The sequence below is a fragment of the Macaca thibetana genome, chromosome 1 (assembly GCF_024542745.1).
Source record: "Macaca thibetana thibetana isolate TM-01 chromosome 1, ASM2454274v1, whole genome shotgun sequence".
NCBI lineage: Eukaryota > Metazoa > Chordata > Mammalia > Primates > Cercopithecidae > Macaca > Macaca thibetana.
The window spans coordinates 186,607,847-186,621,578 of record NC_065578.1 but is presented as its reverse complement, the minus strand read 5'-3'; the positions used below and the strand labels follow the sequence as shown (position 1 = coordinate 186,621,578).

Below are 13,732 nucleotides of genomic sequence, written 5' to 3'. Positions count from 1 at the left end.
AGAAAAGGAAGATGAGGAGAACCAGCTAATGAGGTTGGGGGTGGAGGAGGAGGCCCCTTGGAGGTTGCTCAAGAGAAATTAGTGGAACTGCTGGGTTGAGGGAGGGTGGGAGGATGGTGTCCAAGACTGCTAGATGGCAGGCAAAGAAGCCAGTAGCACACAGATAGCCAAAATAAGCCATGCCAGGAGCAGGGAGGTTGGAGAAGTGCCTGCAGAGAAGAGAGAGAAAGCTGTCAAGTTACCAACTCCCAATTTTAATTGGAATCCAAGAATAGGAACAGAGAAAGGGTATGGCTTTTCTTCCTTGGTACCCTGAGCTGAGCCCATGCTCAGTCTCTGATTCTCTCTTCCCCCTTCTTTTCTTTTCTTCTCTTTCTTTTTCTTTTCATTTATTTTATTCTCTTTTCTCTTCCCCTCTCTATCTTCTGACCTATTGAAACATCTCCACGTTGAAGACTCACTTGATATCATCACCCCCAAACCATCAATTCATCAATAAAGGAAATTATACTTATTTCTAATAAAGGAGAAAGTAAAAGAGAATGTGACTAATATATCAGGAAAACCAGGCAACAACTCAGAAAACATTGTGTCTTCAGGAAAGCAACAAGAGAACTATCCCCCTGATCACATATGACGTCATCTCTTGGAGTTTGGTGATTTCTTGCAGCTGAGAGCTAGTTTTCCAAGATATTATAAGTCAATAAAAGATGGTATTTTAAAAGCTCTTTTCTCCTAAACATCTTTGGTTCTAAAGCAAGATCTTTTTTTTTTTTTTTTTTTTTTTTTTTGTCTTTCCTTTTATTCCTATATTTGGTTCTGTTCCAGAAAACAAATAAACAATCTTTGGGATTGCCCTTTCTCAGGTGATTTTGCCAGCACATCTTACACTTGGATGAAATAGATGGCATCAACAGTCGGGAGGCAGAGCAAGCTAGAGGGGAAGGGTCATGCTGTCCTAACATGAGCTTCTGGGGCAGTAGATTTCAGTGTCTGCAGCTTGTCTACTAGAATAGCATCAACAAAGCATAATCTGTAAAGGAAATTTCCAACCTGTGTGGCCAGGCTGTCTGCCCAGCTGACGCTGTGATAAGAACATTCCTATCTCTGGAATGGCAGACCATGGCCACTGTGGGGAGCATCTAGTAAGTCTAAGGGGCCATTGAGCTCTGGTTTAGTTATTCCTTCTTAAAATAACACTTCAGTGAGAATAGAAAGGCCCTGTTTGCTTATGGTAAAGTTTTAAGTTTCACTGATGCTGAGAAGCTAAAGGTCTTTGACTATATATGAGTTTAGAAAGAGACCAAATGTTTGTGTCCTTTTCTATAAGCCACAAGTCATGTGTTTTTAACAGACCTTTAATTCTGTGCATCAATGCAAACATAATATTGCCTAGTGCTTTCAAAGTCACCAATAAACATACTTGGTAAATATCATAAGGTAATAGGAGTACGGTAGAGTTTCTATGGATTAAGGGACTAGAAAGAGAGATGTCTATATAATTGTTATTCTTTGCAGTAGCTTTATTATGTGCTTCCCTGCTTTTAACTCATTTCATTTTTTCCTCTTACTTTATGTTTTCTATCCTCTATTTCCTTTTTTCTTTTAAAAAATAATGCTTGAAGTAGGCATACACTGAAAAAGAGTTTGAACTGGAATTCAAGGATCATGCAGTGTGATGGAAAGAACAAGAAACTGAGAGTTAGAAGGCCTTCTTCACTGTGGCCTGAGAATAATTCTCAAGACAAAGAATTCATGGGATCATTAGGTTTATCTTGAAGAAATAATCTGGGTGTAGGGTGGGGAATTGAGTATGATGTTAAATATGGAGTATTCATACAAACATTATAGTGTTTTAAAAGGTCATTATGCTATTTATTGGTATGAGCATCCCAAATGTGTATTAGTGCCTTTTCTTCTGGTCTTCACGATAGGCTGGTCTCTGCCCCATGTCCCTTCAAAAGGTAATGCTGGCTGGGAGTGCCATTAGAATCTGATTAAGTCTGGCTCTGCTATTCTCTAAGTACCAATTCTTTGCTGTGACATTTTCTCATCTTGCACGCTCTCTAGGGCATACATGAGTGTGAAGGAGCTGAAGGAGGCCCTGCAGCTGAACAGTACTCACTTCCTCAACATCTACTTTGCCAGCTCAGTGCGGGAAGACCTTGCAGGTGCTGCCACCTGGCCTTGGGACAAGGACGCTGTCACTCATTTGGGTAAGTGAAATGAAGACCAAACATGGTAGGAAAAAACAAAGAAGACTGAAGGAAGCTTGTGAAAATAAGTTTGGGGAAAAAAGAAAGACAGAGAAAAAGTAAATTTACACAGTGAATTAACTGCTTTGCGCTGAGAGTGGCTCTTGATAGAGCCTGTCAAAATGTTTCAATATAGACAGGTAAGACGTATTAGAGCAAGCAATGACAAATGCTCAGGATGTTCTAGACTGAATCTATAATTTAGATGAAAATAAATTGCTGGCATAGAATAAGATCATTTTAAATCTTGCAGAGCCCCAAGTGGGGAACTATCAAATTATCAAGAAGGTGGCTGGACTGTGAAACCTGCTTTACAGTGATCACTGTTCCAGAAGACTGGTGGGCTTCTTGTATGGTAGGACTCCTGAGGAAATCCCAGGAAATTCAAAAAGTGGGGTTTGCCTGCTCACTGGGGAAAACAGTGGATACCTTAACACCAAGTGCAACTACTGAACACAAGAAAGACAATCGTTTTTACAATGTCTTATTATTATAAAGGGAAATCTTACTGAGCAAGCAATGAGTGATTACATCCATTTTATAAACATATGGATAAAGAGTAATTATTGAACATAATTAGTATATATTTCCAAAAAGTCTTAGATAGCATTCTATAAAAATTTATTTTAAAATAAGTTGCTGTAATTGAGAGTAATATTTTGTGTTGGAAAAAGAATGGTTAGACAGACTGGAAACAATTTTATGAATGATTTTTAAAAGGTACTGCAAAGTTGGTCTTCCTAGTAATCAAATAAGAAGCAGAGAGGAATAAATTAAAGTAATAGAACATAATGCTGTATACGTCAAATACTTGGTCATAGTGAAGTCTAGAACATATTGACTTGACAATCATAGAAAATATGAGCAAGTATTCAAAAGATAACCAGTGTTGTAGATTGGGGAAGGAGGAAGATGAGCAATGCGTTAGCAATAGACAAAAAAAAAAGGTTGCTGTTCAATGCTGTTCAAGTGTGAAATGGTGGTAAAAATCCACAGAGTGAATCAGGTTGAGATCCAAAAGGGTTATATATACCAGAAAATGGAGGATATATGCTAATGTATATATACACATATATGAATGACAAACATGTAAGAATCCAAATTAAATGCTTTGCTAGCATGCATAGCTGGGTTTCATTGGCTCTATAGTATCTGATTCAGTTTTAGAGCCCTTTTATCACTAAACTGTATTTTTAGTTCTCAGTACATCAGAAATCAGAAATTTGTGATGTTAGTGTTGGCCTGAGGCTACCAAGGCAAGAGCATTGCGTGTGTTGATAGCATACTGTCAGGTTCCTCAAGTAAGGACCTGATATTTCCAGGGATCCATTATAAACCAAAGAAGGCATTCAGATTTATCTACAATTACTATGAGTGAAAAACTAGGGAAAGAGAGGTTTCTGGGTGGGATGAGATGTTTTGTTGGGCCTGTCAGAAAACAAATTTGTAAGTCATAGGCTGCACTTCATGGCTATTGGTTTCAGGAAAAGTTCTAAAGGATTTTTGATACAGCTGACAGAAAGGGGCTGTAGATTTCAGTCATATATTTCCAAGATGGTCACGTAAACTGGAGACACCCCTGTGCTTTCCAGATGAAAGCTAGTGTGGGTCATTCTAGCCTTCCTGGTAGCAATGGGTGGACTAGAAAGTCATATTCCTGTAGTTCATTTAATAGTGAGTACGGGTGTTTTGAGCTACGCTAATCAAAAGCCACAGTAGCAGAGGGGGCATATAACACTATAAGAAAATATCTCCAACTTGGTGCACACTCCAATCACCAATAGTAACCTTTCTGGTGTATGTCTATGGAGGTCCTGACAGCAAGATTTACCCAGCAGTGGCTTCCATAAGGCCAAGGTCTATCAATAGGAACTGAATCTATTTGGTTAAAAGACCTTAAAAAATTATTTTCCTGGCCATTATGGAGACAAATGATGACTTCTTGATAAGAATTGTTGGGCTGGGGCATACCATTGAATGTTTTCTAACTTTATTAGAATTGGGCATTGGCAAGACTCATTCAACTATAAAAAATGGATAAAATACTTTAAAATTATTTATTTGAAAGCATCAGACTGGCTAAGGCAACAAGGATATGAGGAGTCCAATCTCAGAAAGAAGAAAAATGCATTGAACTGAGTCCTGTATATAATTCAGTCTTTTTCCTTTCAGGGAAATTGCCAAAATCTCAGTGGAAGACATAGAGGCAAAGCAGAGAGCAGCAGCCTAGAGCTTGCTTTGGTCTCAAGACAAAAATTAGAGTTCAGGTTTTCAGGGTAACCAAAACTTGAGGGACCAGCATCCTAGAGAAATGGAAATCACAAAAAGTAAGCCTGATTTTCTGCTTGTGATTTTCTTTTAAGATATTTGTTAGTTACTAAACTTACATTCTCAGGGCCACTGGGCAAGAAAACATGTAGAAAATAACTTCTAAGAGATTAAAAAGCCAAACAGTGATTTTAGGAGTCTCATAACAGAAGAGAGAAAATTGGGAGTTGAGGCCTTGTCGAAAAGAAGGGGCTCTGAGACACCCTCTGTGCAAGGGTAAACAGAAGTAGCACAGCTTATACAAAGTCTAAAATCTAGCCTGAAACACTTTTATAAACGTTTCAGTAGTTTTTTGGGGAACAAGTGGTGTTTGGTTACATGGATAAATTTTTTAGTGGTGACTTCTGAGATGTTGGTGCACCCATCACCCAAGCAGTGTACACTGTACCAGTGTGTAGTCTTTTATCCCTCACCCTGCTCCCACACTTCCTCCTGAGTCCCCAAAGTTCCATTGTATCATTCTTATGTCTTAAATCCTATAGTTTAGCTCCCACTTATAAGTGATAATATATGATGTTTGGTTTCCCATTCCTGAATTACTTCACTTAGAATAATGGTCTCCAACTCCATCTAGGTTGCTGCAAATGCCATTATTTTGTTCCTTTTTATGGCTGAGTGGTATTCCATGGTATATACATATACCACATTTTCTTTATCCACTCATTGATTAATGGACATTTGGGCTGGTTCCATATTTTGCAATTGTGAATTGTGCTGCTATAAACATGTGTGTGCAAGTGTTTTTTTCCATATAGTCACTTATTTTCCTTTGGGTAGATACCCAGTAGTGGGATTGCTGGATCAAATGGTAGATCTACTTTTAGTTCTTAAGGAATCTCCATACTGTTTTTTCATAGTAGTTGTACTAGTTTACATTCCCACCTGCAGTGTGAAAGTGTTCCCTTTTCACCACATCCACATCAACATCTATTAGTTTTTGATTTTTTTAAATTATGGCCTTTCTTGCCGGAGTAATGTGGTATATCATTGTGGTTTTGATATGCATCCTATCTACTTTTCTTTGTTTTTGTTGCATTTGCTTTTGGGTTCTTGGTCATGAACTCTTTGCCTAAGCCAATGTCTAGAAGAGTTTTTCCAATGTTATCTTCTAAAATTTTTATGTTTCCTCCTGAAACACTCTTAATCCCTGTTTGGAGAAAGTTTATCTGCCTATATTCTAACTGCCTAGAAAAAGAAAGTTAAATATTCTTTGGAGAAAGACATAATTGAAAGCCTCTACAATTGTTCATGCACAGTGTCTAGCAATCAATAAAGAAATATCAACTATTTCAGGAGACAGGGTCAAATGATGATAAACCAAACAAACAAGTCATACAGAATCAAAACTTATCCAGGTATTGGCATTATTGGGCACTGCCTTTAACTATGATTAATAAGTAAAAATAGATGAAAATGCATAGTTTGTTCATAGAACTGGAATCTCTAATAGTGGATCAAATGGAAATTTTAGAACTAAAAATAGATACCAGTAAGAAAAATTAAGAAATTAATAGATGGGTTTATGAACAGAAGAAAGAATTTAAGAACTAGACCACTGTAGAAAATTTACAAATTGAAGCTCTGAAAAAGGAAGTGCTGTGAAAATACAGAAGAAATCTCAGGTAACATTTAAGACTCCATGAAAAATTTCTATTGTAAATTGGAGTTCTAGAAGAAGAAAAACAAATTGTGGGCAGAAACAATATTCAAAGAGATAATGACTGAGAATCTTGCAAACTGACAAACAATATCAAACCACAGATTCTGGATATTTTACACTTGCCATACAATCCAGTAATTGGACTCCTGGTCATTAATCCTAGAGAAATGAAAAAATATATATCCACTTAAAAACTAGTACATGAATAAATCTTCATAGCAGTTTTCTGTTTTCTATATAGTAGCCCCAAACTGGAAATGACAAAAGTGTCCTTCAGTGCTGACTGCTGAAACAAACTGTGTACATCCACACAATGAAATACTACTCCACAAAGTATTAATGCATGCAAAAACTTGGATGGATCTCAAGGGCATTATGCTAAGTGAAAAAAAAAAGCCAATCTCAAAGTTACATGGTGTAACATTTCACATTTGCAGTATTCTCAAAATGGTAAAATTCTAGAGATAAAGAACAAACTAGTGGTTTCCAGGGTTTAAGAATGAGGAGGCAATACATGGTCGGAGGTTGAGAAGAGTATGGATGTATTTGTGACATAAAGGATAGCAGGTGGGACATGTTAATAGTGATAGAACAGTTTAGTATCTTGACTATGGTGTTGATTACACAAATGTATGTATGTGATAAATTTCATAGAACTACAAACACACATACACACACAAATGCATGTAAAAACTGGTGAAATCTTCTGATAGACATCTATGATCTCTATAAATAAGCAAGGTACTTTGCATATAGCAGGTGCTCTGTGAGTGATCATTGAATGAAGGTATAGATGAGTAAAAGTATTAAATTTAAATGATTTCAAGAAATCTTAAATGAATCACTGACTTCTAATGGAATTGCGAAAGAAGCAAGGGATATTTATATTTTATTCTTAATCCTTTGAGAAATAACTGTACTCCCCTACAACATGATTGTTAATGTGCTTTTCAGAAGTAAAAGACTAGACTGAACAGCTCACAGATCTGATTCAATAGAAAATTGTGTTCTTATTTATTTCTTCTTGTTCAATCATAGCTGATTAAACAAAGGAACTGTATTGATTAAAATCAGGTGTAGAGTAGTACAGACAGCTGACATACCATGATAGAGGAAGACATTCAGAATTTTCTAAATAGAGCCTTTTTGAGACTCAAGATGGGATTACCTGTTTGTGTCAGCATGTAAAGGCCCTACATTTTCAGGGTCTGTTGAGTGACCTAGCGGATAAGCACACTAGCCTGAAAGTTTGAAGACTGAATCCAATTTCTGACTATCAATGGCTTAAGTCACTATGTGAAAAGACCAAGGTAATTTGTCATCGTGATTTGCCATCAACACCATTTCTGCCCTTTCGTATGATTTTGTGCTTTCAATGCTGTGTTAACACAAAGAAAAATCTTTTTGCAGGTGGATGAATGAGTGGGATCTTCTTGAGCTCTAATATTCAGTAGTTTGAACATTTTTAGCCATAGTAAACAATGCCTGAATTGAAAACATATCTTTAAAAGCAGAACACTTAAGTTAGTCATAAACTAGCCTTTTTATAAGCCTTGGATGCCATACTCATCATCATTGATTCATTCAAAGAAAAGCTTGACTGTGTTTTGTGGCAATGCCATAGATAGAATAATGAAAACAGTCGCTCTTAAGGAGTGCACAGCATGATTGGGAGACAGATATGTAATACAGATTTATAATACTATGTGATGGCACCATACATGAAGTTAGGCAGGAACATAGAAAAGAAAGTGCCTAATTGTGCTGAAAGTATTAACAAAGAGTTTCCAGAGGGGCTGAGGCTTGAGATGGGAATTGAAGGATAAGCAAGAGTTTGCTTGGCAGACATAGGAGAGCATTCCAGAGCAGAAGAACTGGCAGATGGCAGGGTTCAGCACACACTTAGAAGTGGGGGTGCTTTGCATGGCTACAGTATTGCTCTTCAAACTTATTTTTTCCCTTGTACCTGTGAAGAGACTCAAAAAACTCAGCAAACCTTCATACATTCTCAAAGTAACATCTAAACATCTAATAATAGGTTTAATAGTAGCAAAAAGAGTAATTGGGGCATGTAATTTTATTTCAAACTACTATCATTTAAAAATAAATCTTAAATTTAGTGTCCTAAGTGTCCTCTCAGTACCATACCAATTTGAAAATCACGATCATTTATTTTTTAAAAAAAATCATGGTCATGTACTTTTTAAACATTGGGCAAGTGTTCATTGTTTTCTTTTTTTTTTTTTTTTTTTTGGTCTCTTTAAACTTGTGCTTCCATTTCACTTATATAGAATTTTATACTAATGTAATATACACATGTATTTTTTTCAGAGTCTAGTTGGTTGCCTGTTTCTCAGCTAAAAACATTTTGAGTACAACTCTTTTGTGATCACATTTTGTTAAACTAGACTTTTTATTTTGAGATATTATACATTCACATGTAGTTGTTAGAAACAATGCAAAAACATTCTGTATAACCTTTACCCATTTCCCCTAATGGTAACATCTTGTAAAACAATAGTACAGTCTCACAAACAGGATATCAGCATTGAAACTAACATAAGTTATTAAGCGTTAAAAATCACTTCTCAGTTGAGTTATCATTTGCAATGATTACTCTTCTACAATTGATCAAAACAGTATTTTTAGATGTTGGTTAATCACTAGTAAAAACAAATACTTGGGAAATGTGTATTTTAAGGAGATAAACATGGCTCTCCCAACCCCAAAGTAGTTCTTGTGTCTGTGAATGAATAGTAATTATTGCTGTAATGAGAAAAGATTTAACATAAATTATATTGCTTTGTTTCTCATTTATAGCTGTAAGTGCTAAGAAAACTTGTTCGAATAAATGAGGGATGGGGAAAGAGAAGTTCTGTATGATTGACTAAGTGGATGATGGTGCCAAGGTATAAAATGCAGGAAAAGGAAAGGCAGATGGGGAGCCAGTTTGCTTTTGGATATGTTGAGCTAGGGGTCTCTAAAATCAACTAAGAAGGGGCTTCCATGGAAGAGGGAGGAGGAAAAGATATCAGGGGGTGTACCAGAAACCAAAAGACAGAGAGTTTGAGAAAGTCTCATGGGGTCCACAGCTACTGCAGAAAGATGAAATCAGCACACAGGCATTTTGGCCAAGTTAGAGAGAAGAATCACTGTGGCATAGAAGCTAGATACTTCCTAGTGTTCTGGTCTGCCACGTTCCTAATTGTTCTAGAGAATGTCTGTACCACCACAGAGCAGTGAGAGCACCCAATCAGCTCACAAGCAACATGCCCTCAGGTGCATGGGACCTGAGGACACTGTGGGAGGAAACTTGAACCTGGATCATGGGGGTTTAAACATAAGGGATCTTCAAATGAGTCTGGATGAAGTGATTCTTGACTGGGGGAAAAGAAAATATTTGAATGATGGAGTGGGTTATGGCTTCACATGGATAGGAACAAACGGGACCTGGGCTTTTGTTTCATCATATGTAAAATGGGGATAATAAGCATGAGGAAGAGTGTCTGGCATAGAGCAGGAGTTCAGTAAATATGAGCTTTAATAGTAGTAGTAGAAGCTTCAAATACAGTGTATCTGTGGTTGCCTTTCCTGGTTGTGCCTTCAGCCTTCAAGATAGAAACTTTTTCAGTGCCCTGGAAAAATCTTGGCTCTTTTATAAAGGAAAGAAATGCGTTTTTAGGAATGCATCTGCTTGCAATGGTAGAACTGCTTGTAAGAAGCAGAAAGAGCTTCCTTACAAATCAGAGAAGGAAAGGGTAAACAGTGGTGGGTGATCTGGGGAGGTGAGCGGTCTGTGAATGTCCTAGAGCCCAGTGGACTGCAGTGGAGTAGCTGTCACAGGGTTGGTACGGGTAGGACCACTACCTGGGAGAAGGTAAAGCAGCAGCAGTATAGGTGGCAGAAACTAGCTTGGAGGTGAGATACCCCTTCCTCATGCAGAACTTTTGCAGGGGTTCTTCCAGGACAAACTTCAGCTTTCTTTCAACCAAATAGTTAGATATTGAGATTAAAGTTTACATCAGTTGTGATACATAGATGCACAATGTGAATGAAGCCTCAGGTGCTAAGAACTATTCATAGATATGGTAAGTGGGAAGTCTTTGATAACATCAACCAGATTGTTTCTGTGGAGTCTGGGTGCAGAAACCAGAGTGGGACAGGTAGAGGAACCCACAGAAGGTGAAGAGGGGGGTGTGGATCTTTCAAGAAGTTTGACTGTGAAGGCATACAGCACTAGGGTGGAGAAGGTGATGGTTAGAGGGTGATGAAGAAAGTTTTGGATTGAAAGAGACTTGAGCATGGTTATAGTCCACAACCTGATGGAGGGAGTGCTCCGAGGCACACCAACATTTGTAGATCATGAAGGTGTTAACTGGATTCCGTGTCCTCTGAGGGTATTAGTCATTAAAGGATTGGGCTAGAGCAAAGCCACCATTCAGAGCTAAGGAATAAATAAGATGTGTAAACTGGAGTGCACATGTAAATATTAGAGCTCATAGTCATTCATTAGGCAGCCTATATGACATAAACAAGATGAGAACTGTTCCTGATAATTACCCCTTGGCTTCTGTTGTAGATGATTTAACTGTCGGGAGATGACATTTAGTAAATGATGCTATTCTGGGTGCCTTGGAGTTTGGAAAACAGGGAGCACTCTTGGATATTAAACACTTTAAACAAAATTAGCATAGAATTTGAATGCTGTACTCTGAAATTTGGGTGCCCCAAACAAAGATTCCTGCATTTAAAAGCATGTGATGTAAATACCCACTTTTATATATGGTGATTTGAAAGGTCTTCTCTTCTAAAACATGTCCTAGTACTCATTGAATCCTTGATACTCCAGAACAGTGCCTGGCATAGATAAATGCTCAATAATGCTTAATGAATAAATGAATTATAGGAAATATCTTCCCCACGCATACTCTGTAGTGCCTAAAATTCTGTCATGATTTTCCTGCAAAGTAGACAAAAAAAGAATCCATCATGAGGTTGTGTGTGTGTGTGTGTGCGTGTGTGCACGTGTGTGTGTGTGAAGCATTGCCCCCATAATGGAACAAGGAAAGGGTTATATATTAAGTCTCTAATGCCTTGCTAATAACATCTTCAGTTTTAATTCAACAGATTACTTTTCTCCACAATGTGGGAGTGGCTAGCGCTCCCTGAGTGCTTGACTGTTGCAGATAGGAGTAACTGAAAGGGTATACAAGGAGACAAAAAAAAAAAAAAAAAAAAAAAAAAAAGACACCAGATTCAGCAAAATCTTCACCCTCTACACATGCTTGTCTTGGTTCAGTCTTAACTGGAACAAAGACTGCCTTCTAATGAGACCACAAGCTGTAAAATCAAGCCAATACGAGATTTGGAGATGAATGGCTCCTGGGCTGGTTCTCTTAAAGATTCACTTCTTTTTCTAGCTCCAGTTATTATTATTTTTAATTGTCCCCATTTCCTTCTCTCCCCTTGCCTACCAGTCCACCTACACCACTTTTTCTTTCCTTGTCCTGCCTTGAAGTGCTCCTTCCCTGGACCCCAAGGCACGGTTTTATAACTTTGTCCCTTCATTATGGACAGTATGTTTTGAGGAGCAGTTTCACCAGTCACTGGAAGTAATTACATAGGCACTTGCAGACCAGCCCTCAACCTCCCCGTTTTATGGGCATATAATATTCAGCCCTAAAAATTTTACGGAACTGTTTTAGAGTTTTTCAACCAATATCCTTTTCTGAAGCTGCCCAAAGCTATTTTATTTATGTATTTATTTATTTATTTATTTTACTGAAGGTGGCTTTGGGGATCATTCTCTTTACCGTGAGCCACTTGGGTATTCTTGTGTTAAAGCCTGGAAAAGCCAGTAAGAACTTAGAAATATAGAATCACTTTGGAAGCCTGGCTGTTTACTACTAAGATTTCATCTTCTAATTAGCAGATTCTTTCTTTTCTTCCTCCACACCATCCCCTAGACCACACAACAACTCTGTCTTATTGTTTTGGCTTGTCTTTTGTAATCAAGGCTGAAAGATCTTCTAAGAAGGCATGTGTTCTCCTGCTGCCAGTCCATTAAGGAACAGCTGTGCCACACATGGCCCCCAGTTGCTGGGAGCCCATTCATATTGCGTTCCATGTACAAGTTGATGGTACTGGCACACACTGGGTTCAAGTCTTGGCATACACATTCAGGCATGCAAGAAATGTAACTTACTTTATTTTTCTGTCATTAAACTTTATTTCTATTTTGAGCCCCCATGCTACTGAGTAGTAGTAATTTACTCTCAGTCAATTATGCCTGTTATGCTTGGGGCTGTACCTAACTATGGAGATGGCTTGTATGTGCTGAGACCACAGGGAAAATGATTCATTTTTGTCCTTGGTCACCAGGTGATGCTGGTCACCTGAGATGACCCTGGTTCTCATCACAGGGACATCCTCAGGGAATTTCTGGCAGGCTGTGTTGCCCTTCCTGCTTAGCTCTGGTGGTCAGTGGTTCCTCTCTAGGGCTAAGCCACTTAGGAATCTATTACCGTAATGAAGCAAGATCCCTCTGCTGTCAGATCACACAAACCTATTGTGGGTTTTTATCTCTTTTCCAGCTCGAAAGTCAGGGTACAGTCAACTTTATTGGACCCACTACCAACTATTCATTTCCATTATTTACCTTTCGCCTCTTTCCTCTTCTTTCGGCTTGGGAGAATCATTTCTAGGCTAATGTGGTAGTGGTCGTGTTGGTAGTGTGAGAGCGAGGGTCCCTGTCTTCAATCCATCTACCATGCTGGCTAAACTGTGGATGGAGTTGTTTCAGGACCCAGGTGGCAGAGGCTTAGAAACCCCACAGCCAAAAAAGGATTTCTTGTTTCCTTGCTTTTCATTATGTTGTATTACTTCCTAGTGAGGTTAATACATGTGGAAAAGTCTGGCATTGTGAATTGAGTGGAGTAGGGAGAAGAGAAGCATGGAACCACTAGGGTAAAATGTTAGTATTTCCAAATTTTTTCCATCCTTTTACACTAGTACTTTAAAGTTTCCCCTGAGTAAGTATTCCTGGTCTTGTTATCAGTCCGTCGACAGTCTTGCAGGATGGGCATTGGGGAAGTGAGTGAAGGTGGGGGGCGCCTGAAAGTGCCTCAGAGTGGAGACTGAAGCATTGTGATATAGTTGAAAATATGTGTGTGCATTTCTTTTCTCTTCCTGTTTCAATGTGTCAGACAAAAGCAGGAACACCAAAGAAGGGATTCAACTGTAGGGGATGGAATCTCATCCCTACCCCACTCCCCATTCTACTATCATATTTTATCTCTCATCTGTGTTTCAATTTTGTCATCCAAGATAAGGAATGATAAAAATTAATGGTTTTGAGTATAAAAATGATAATCATATTCCCCATAACTAGAGAGTTGGAAGGGAATGATTATTGGCACTATAGAACAAAGACATCTAGTGTAAATCTGATCTAACAATAATTTGAGGTCTATGAAGAATTATGCCAACA

At 38.2% G+C, this 13,732-nt stretch overlaps 1 protein-coding gene across 2 annotated transcripts in view; it reads left to right on the top strand.

The window, feature by feature from the left end:
• PAPPA2 (pappalysin 2) overlaps positions 1–13,732 on the top strand; it is a 298,413-nt gene that overhangs the window by 121,504 nt on the left and 163,177 nt on the right. For both annotated transcript variants that reach the window (XM_050766967.1, XM_050766964.1), the window contains one exon: positions 2,071–2,216. In XM_050766967.1, coding sequence (XP_050622924.1) covers positions 2,071–2,216 — 146 coding nt within the window. The remainder of the gene's footprint in view (positions 1–2,070; positions 2,217–13,732) is intronic.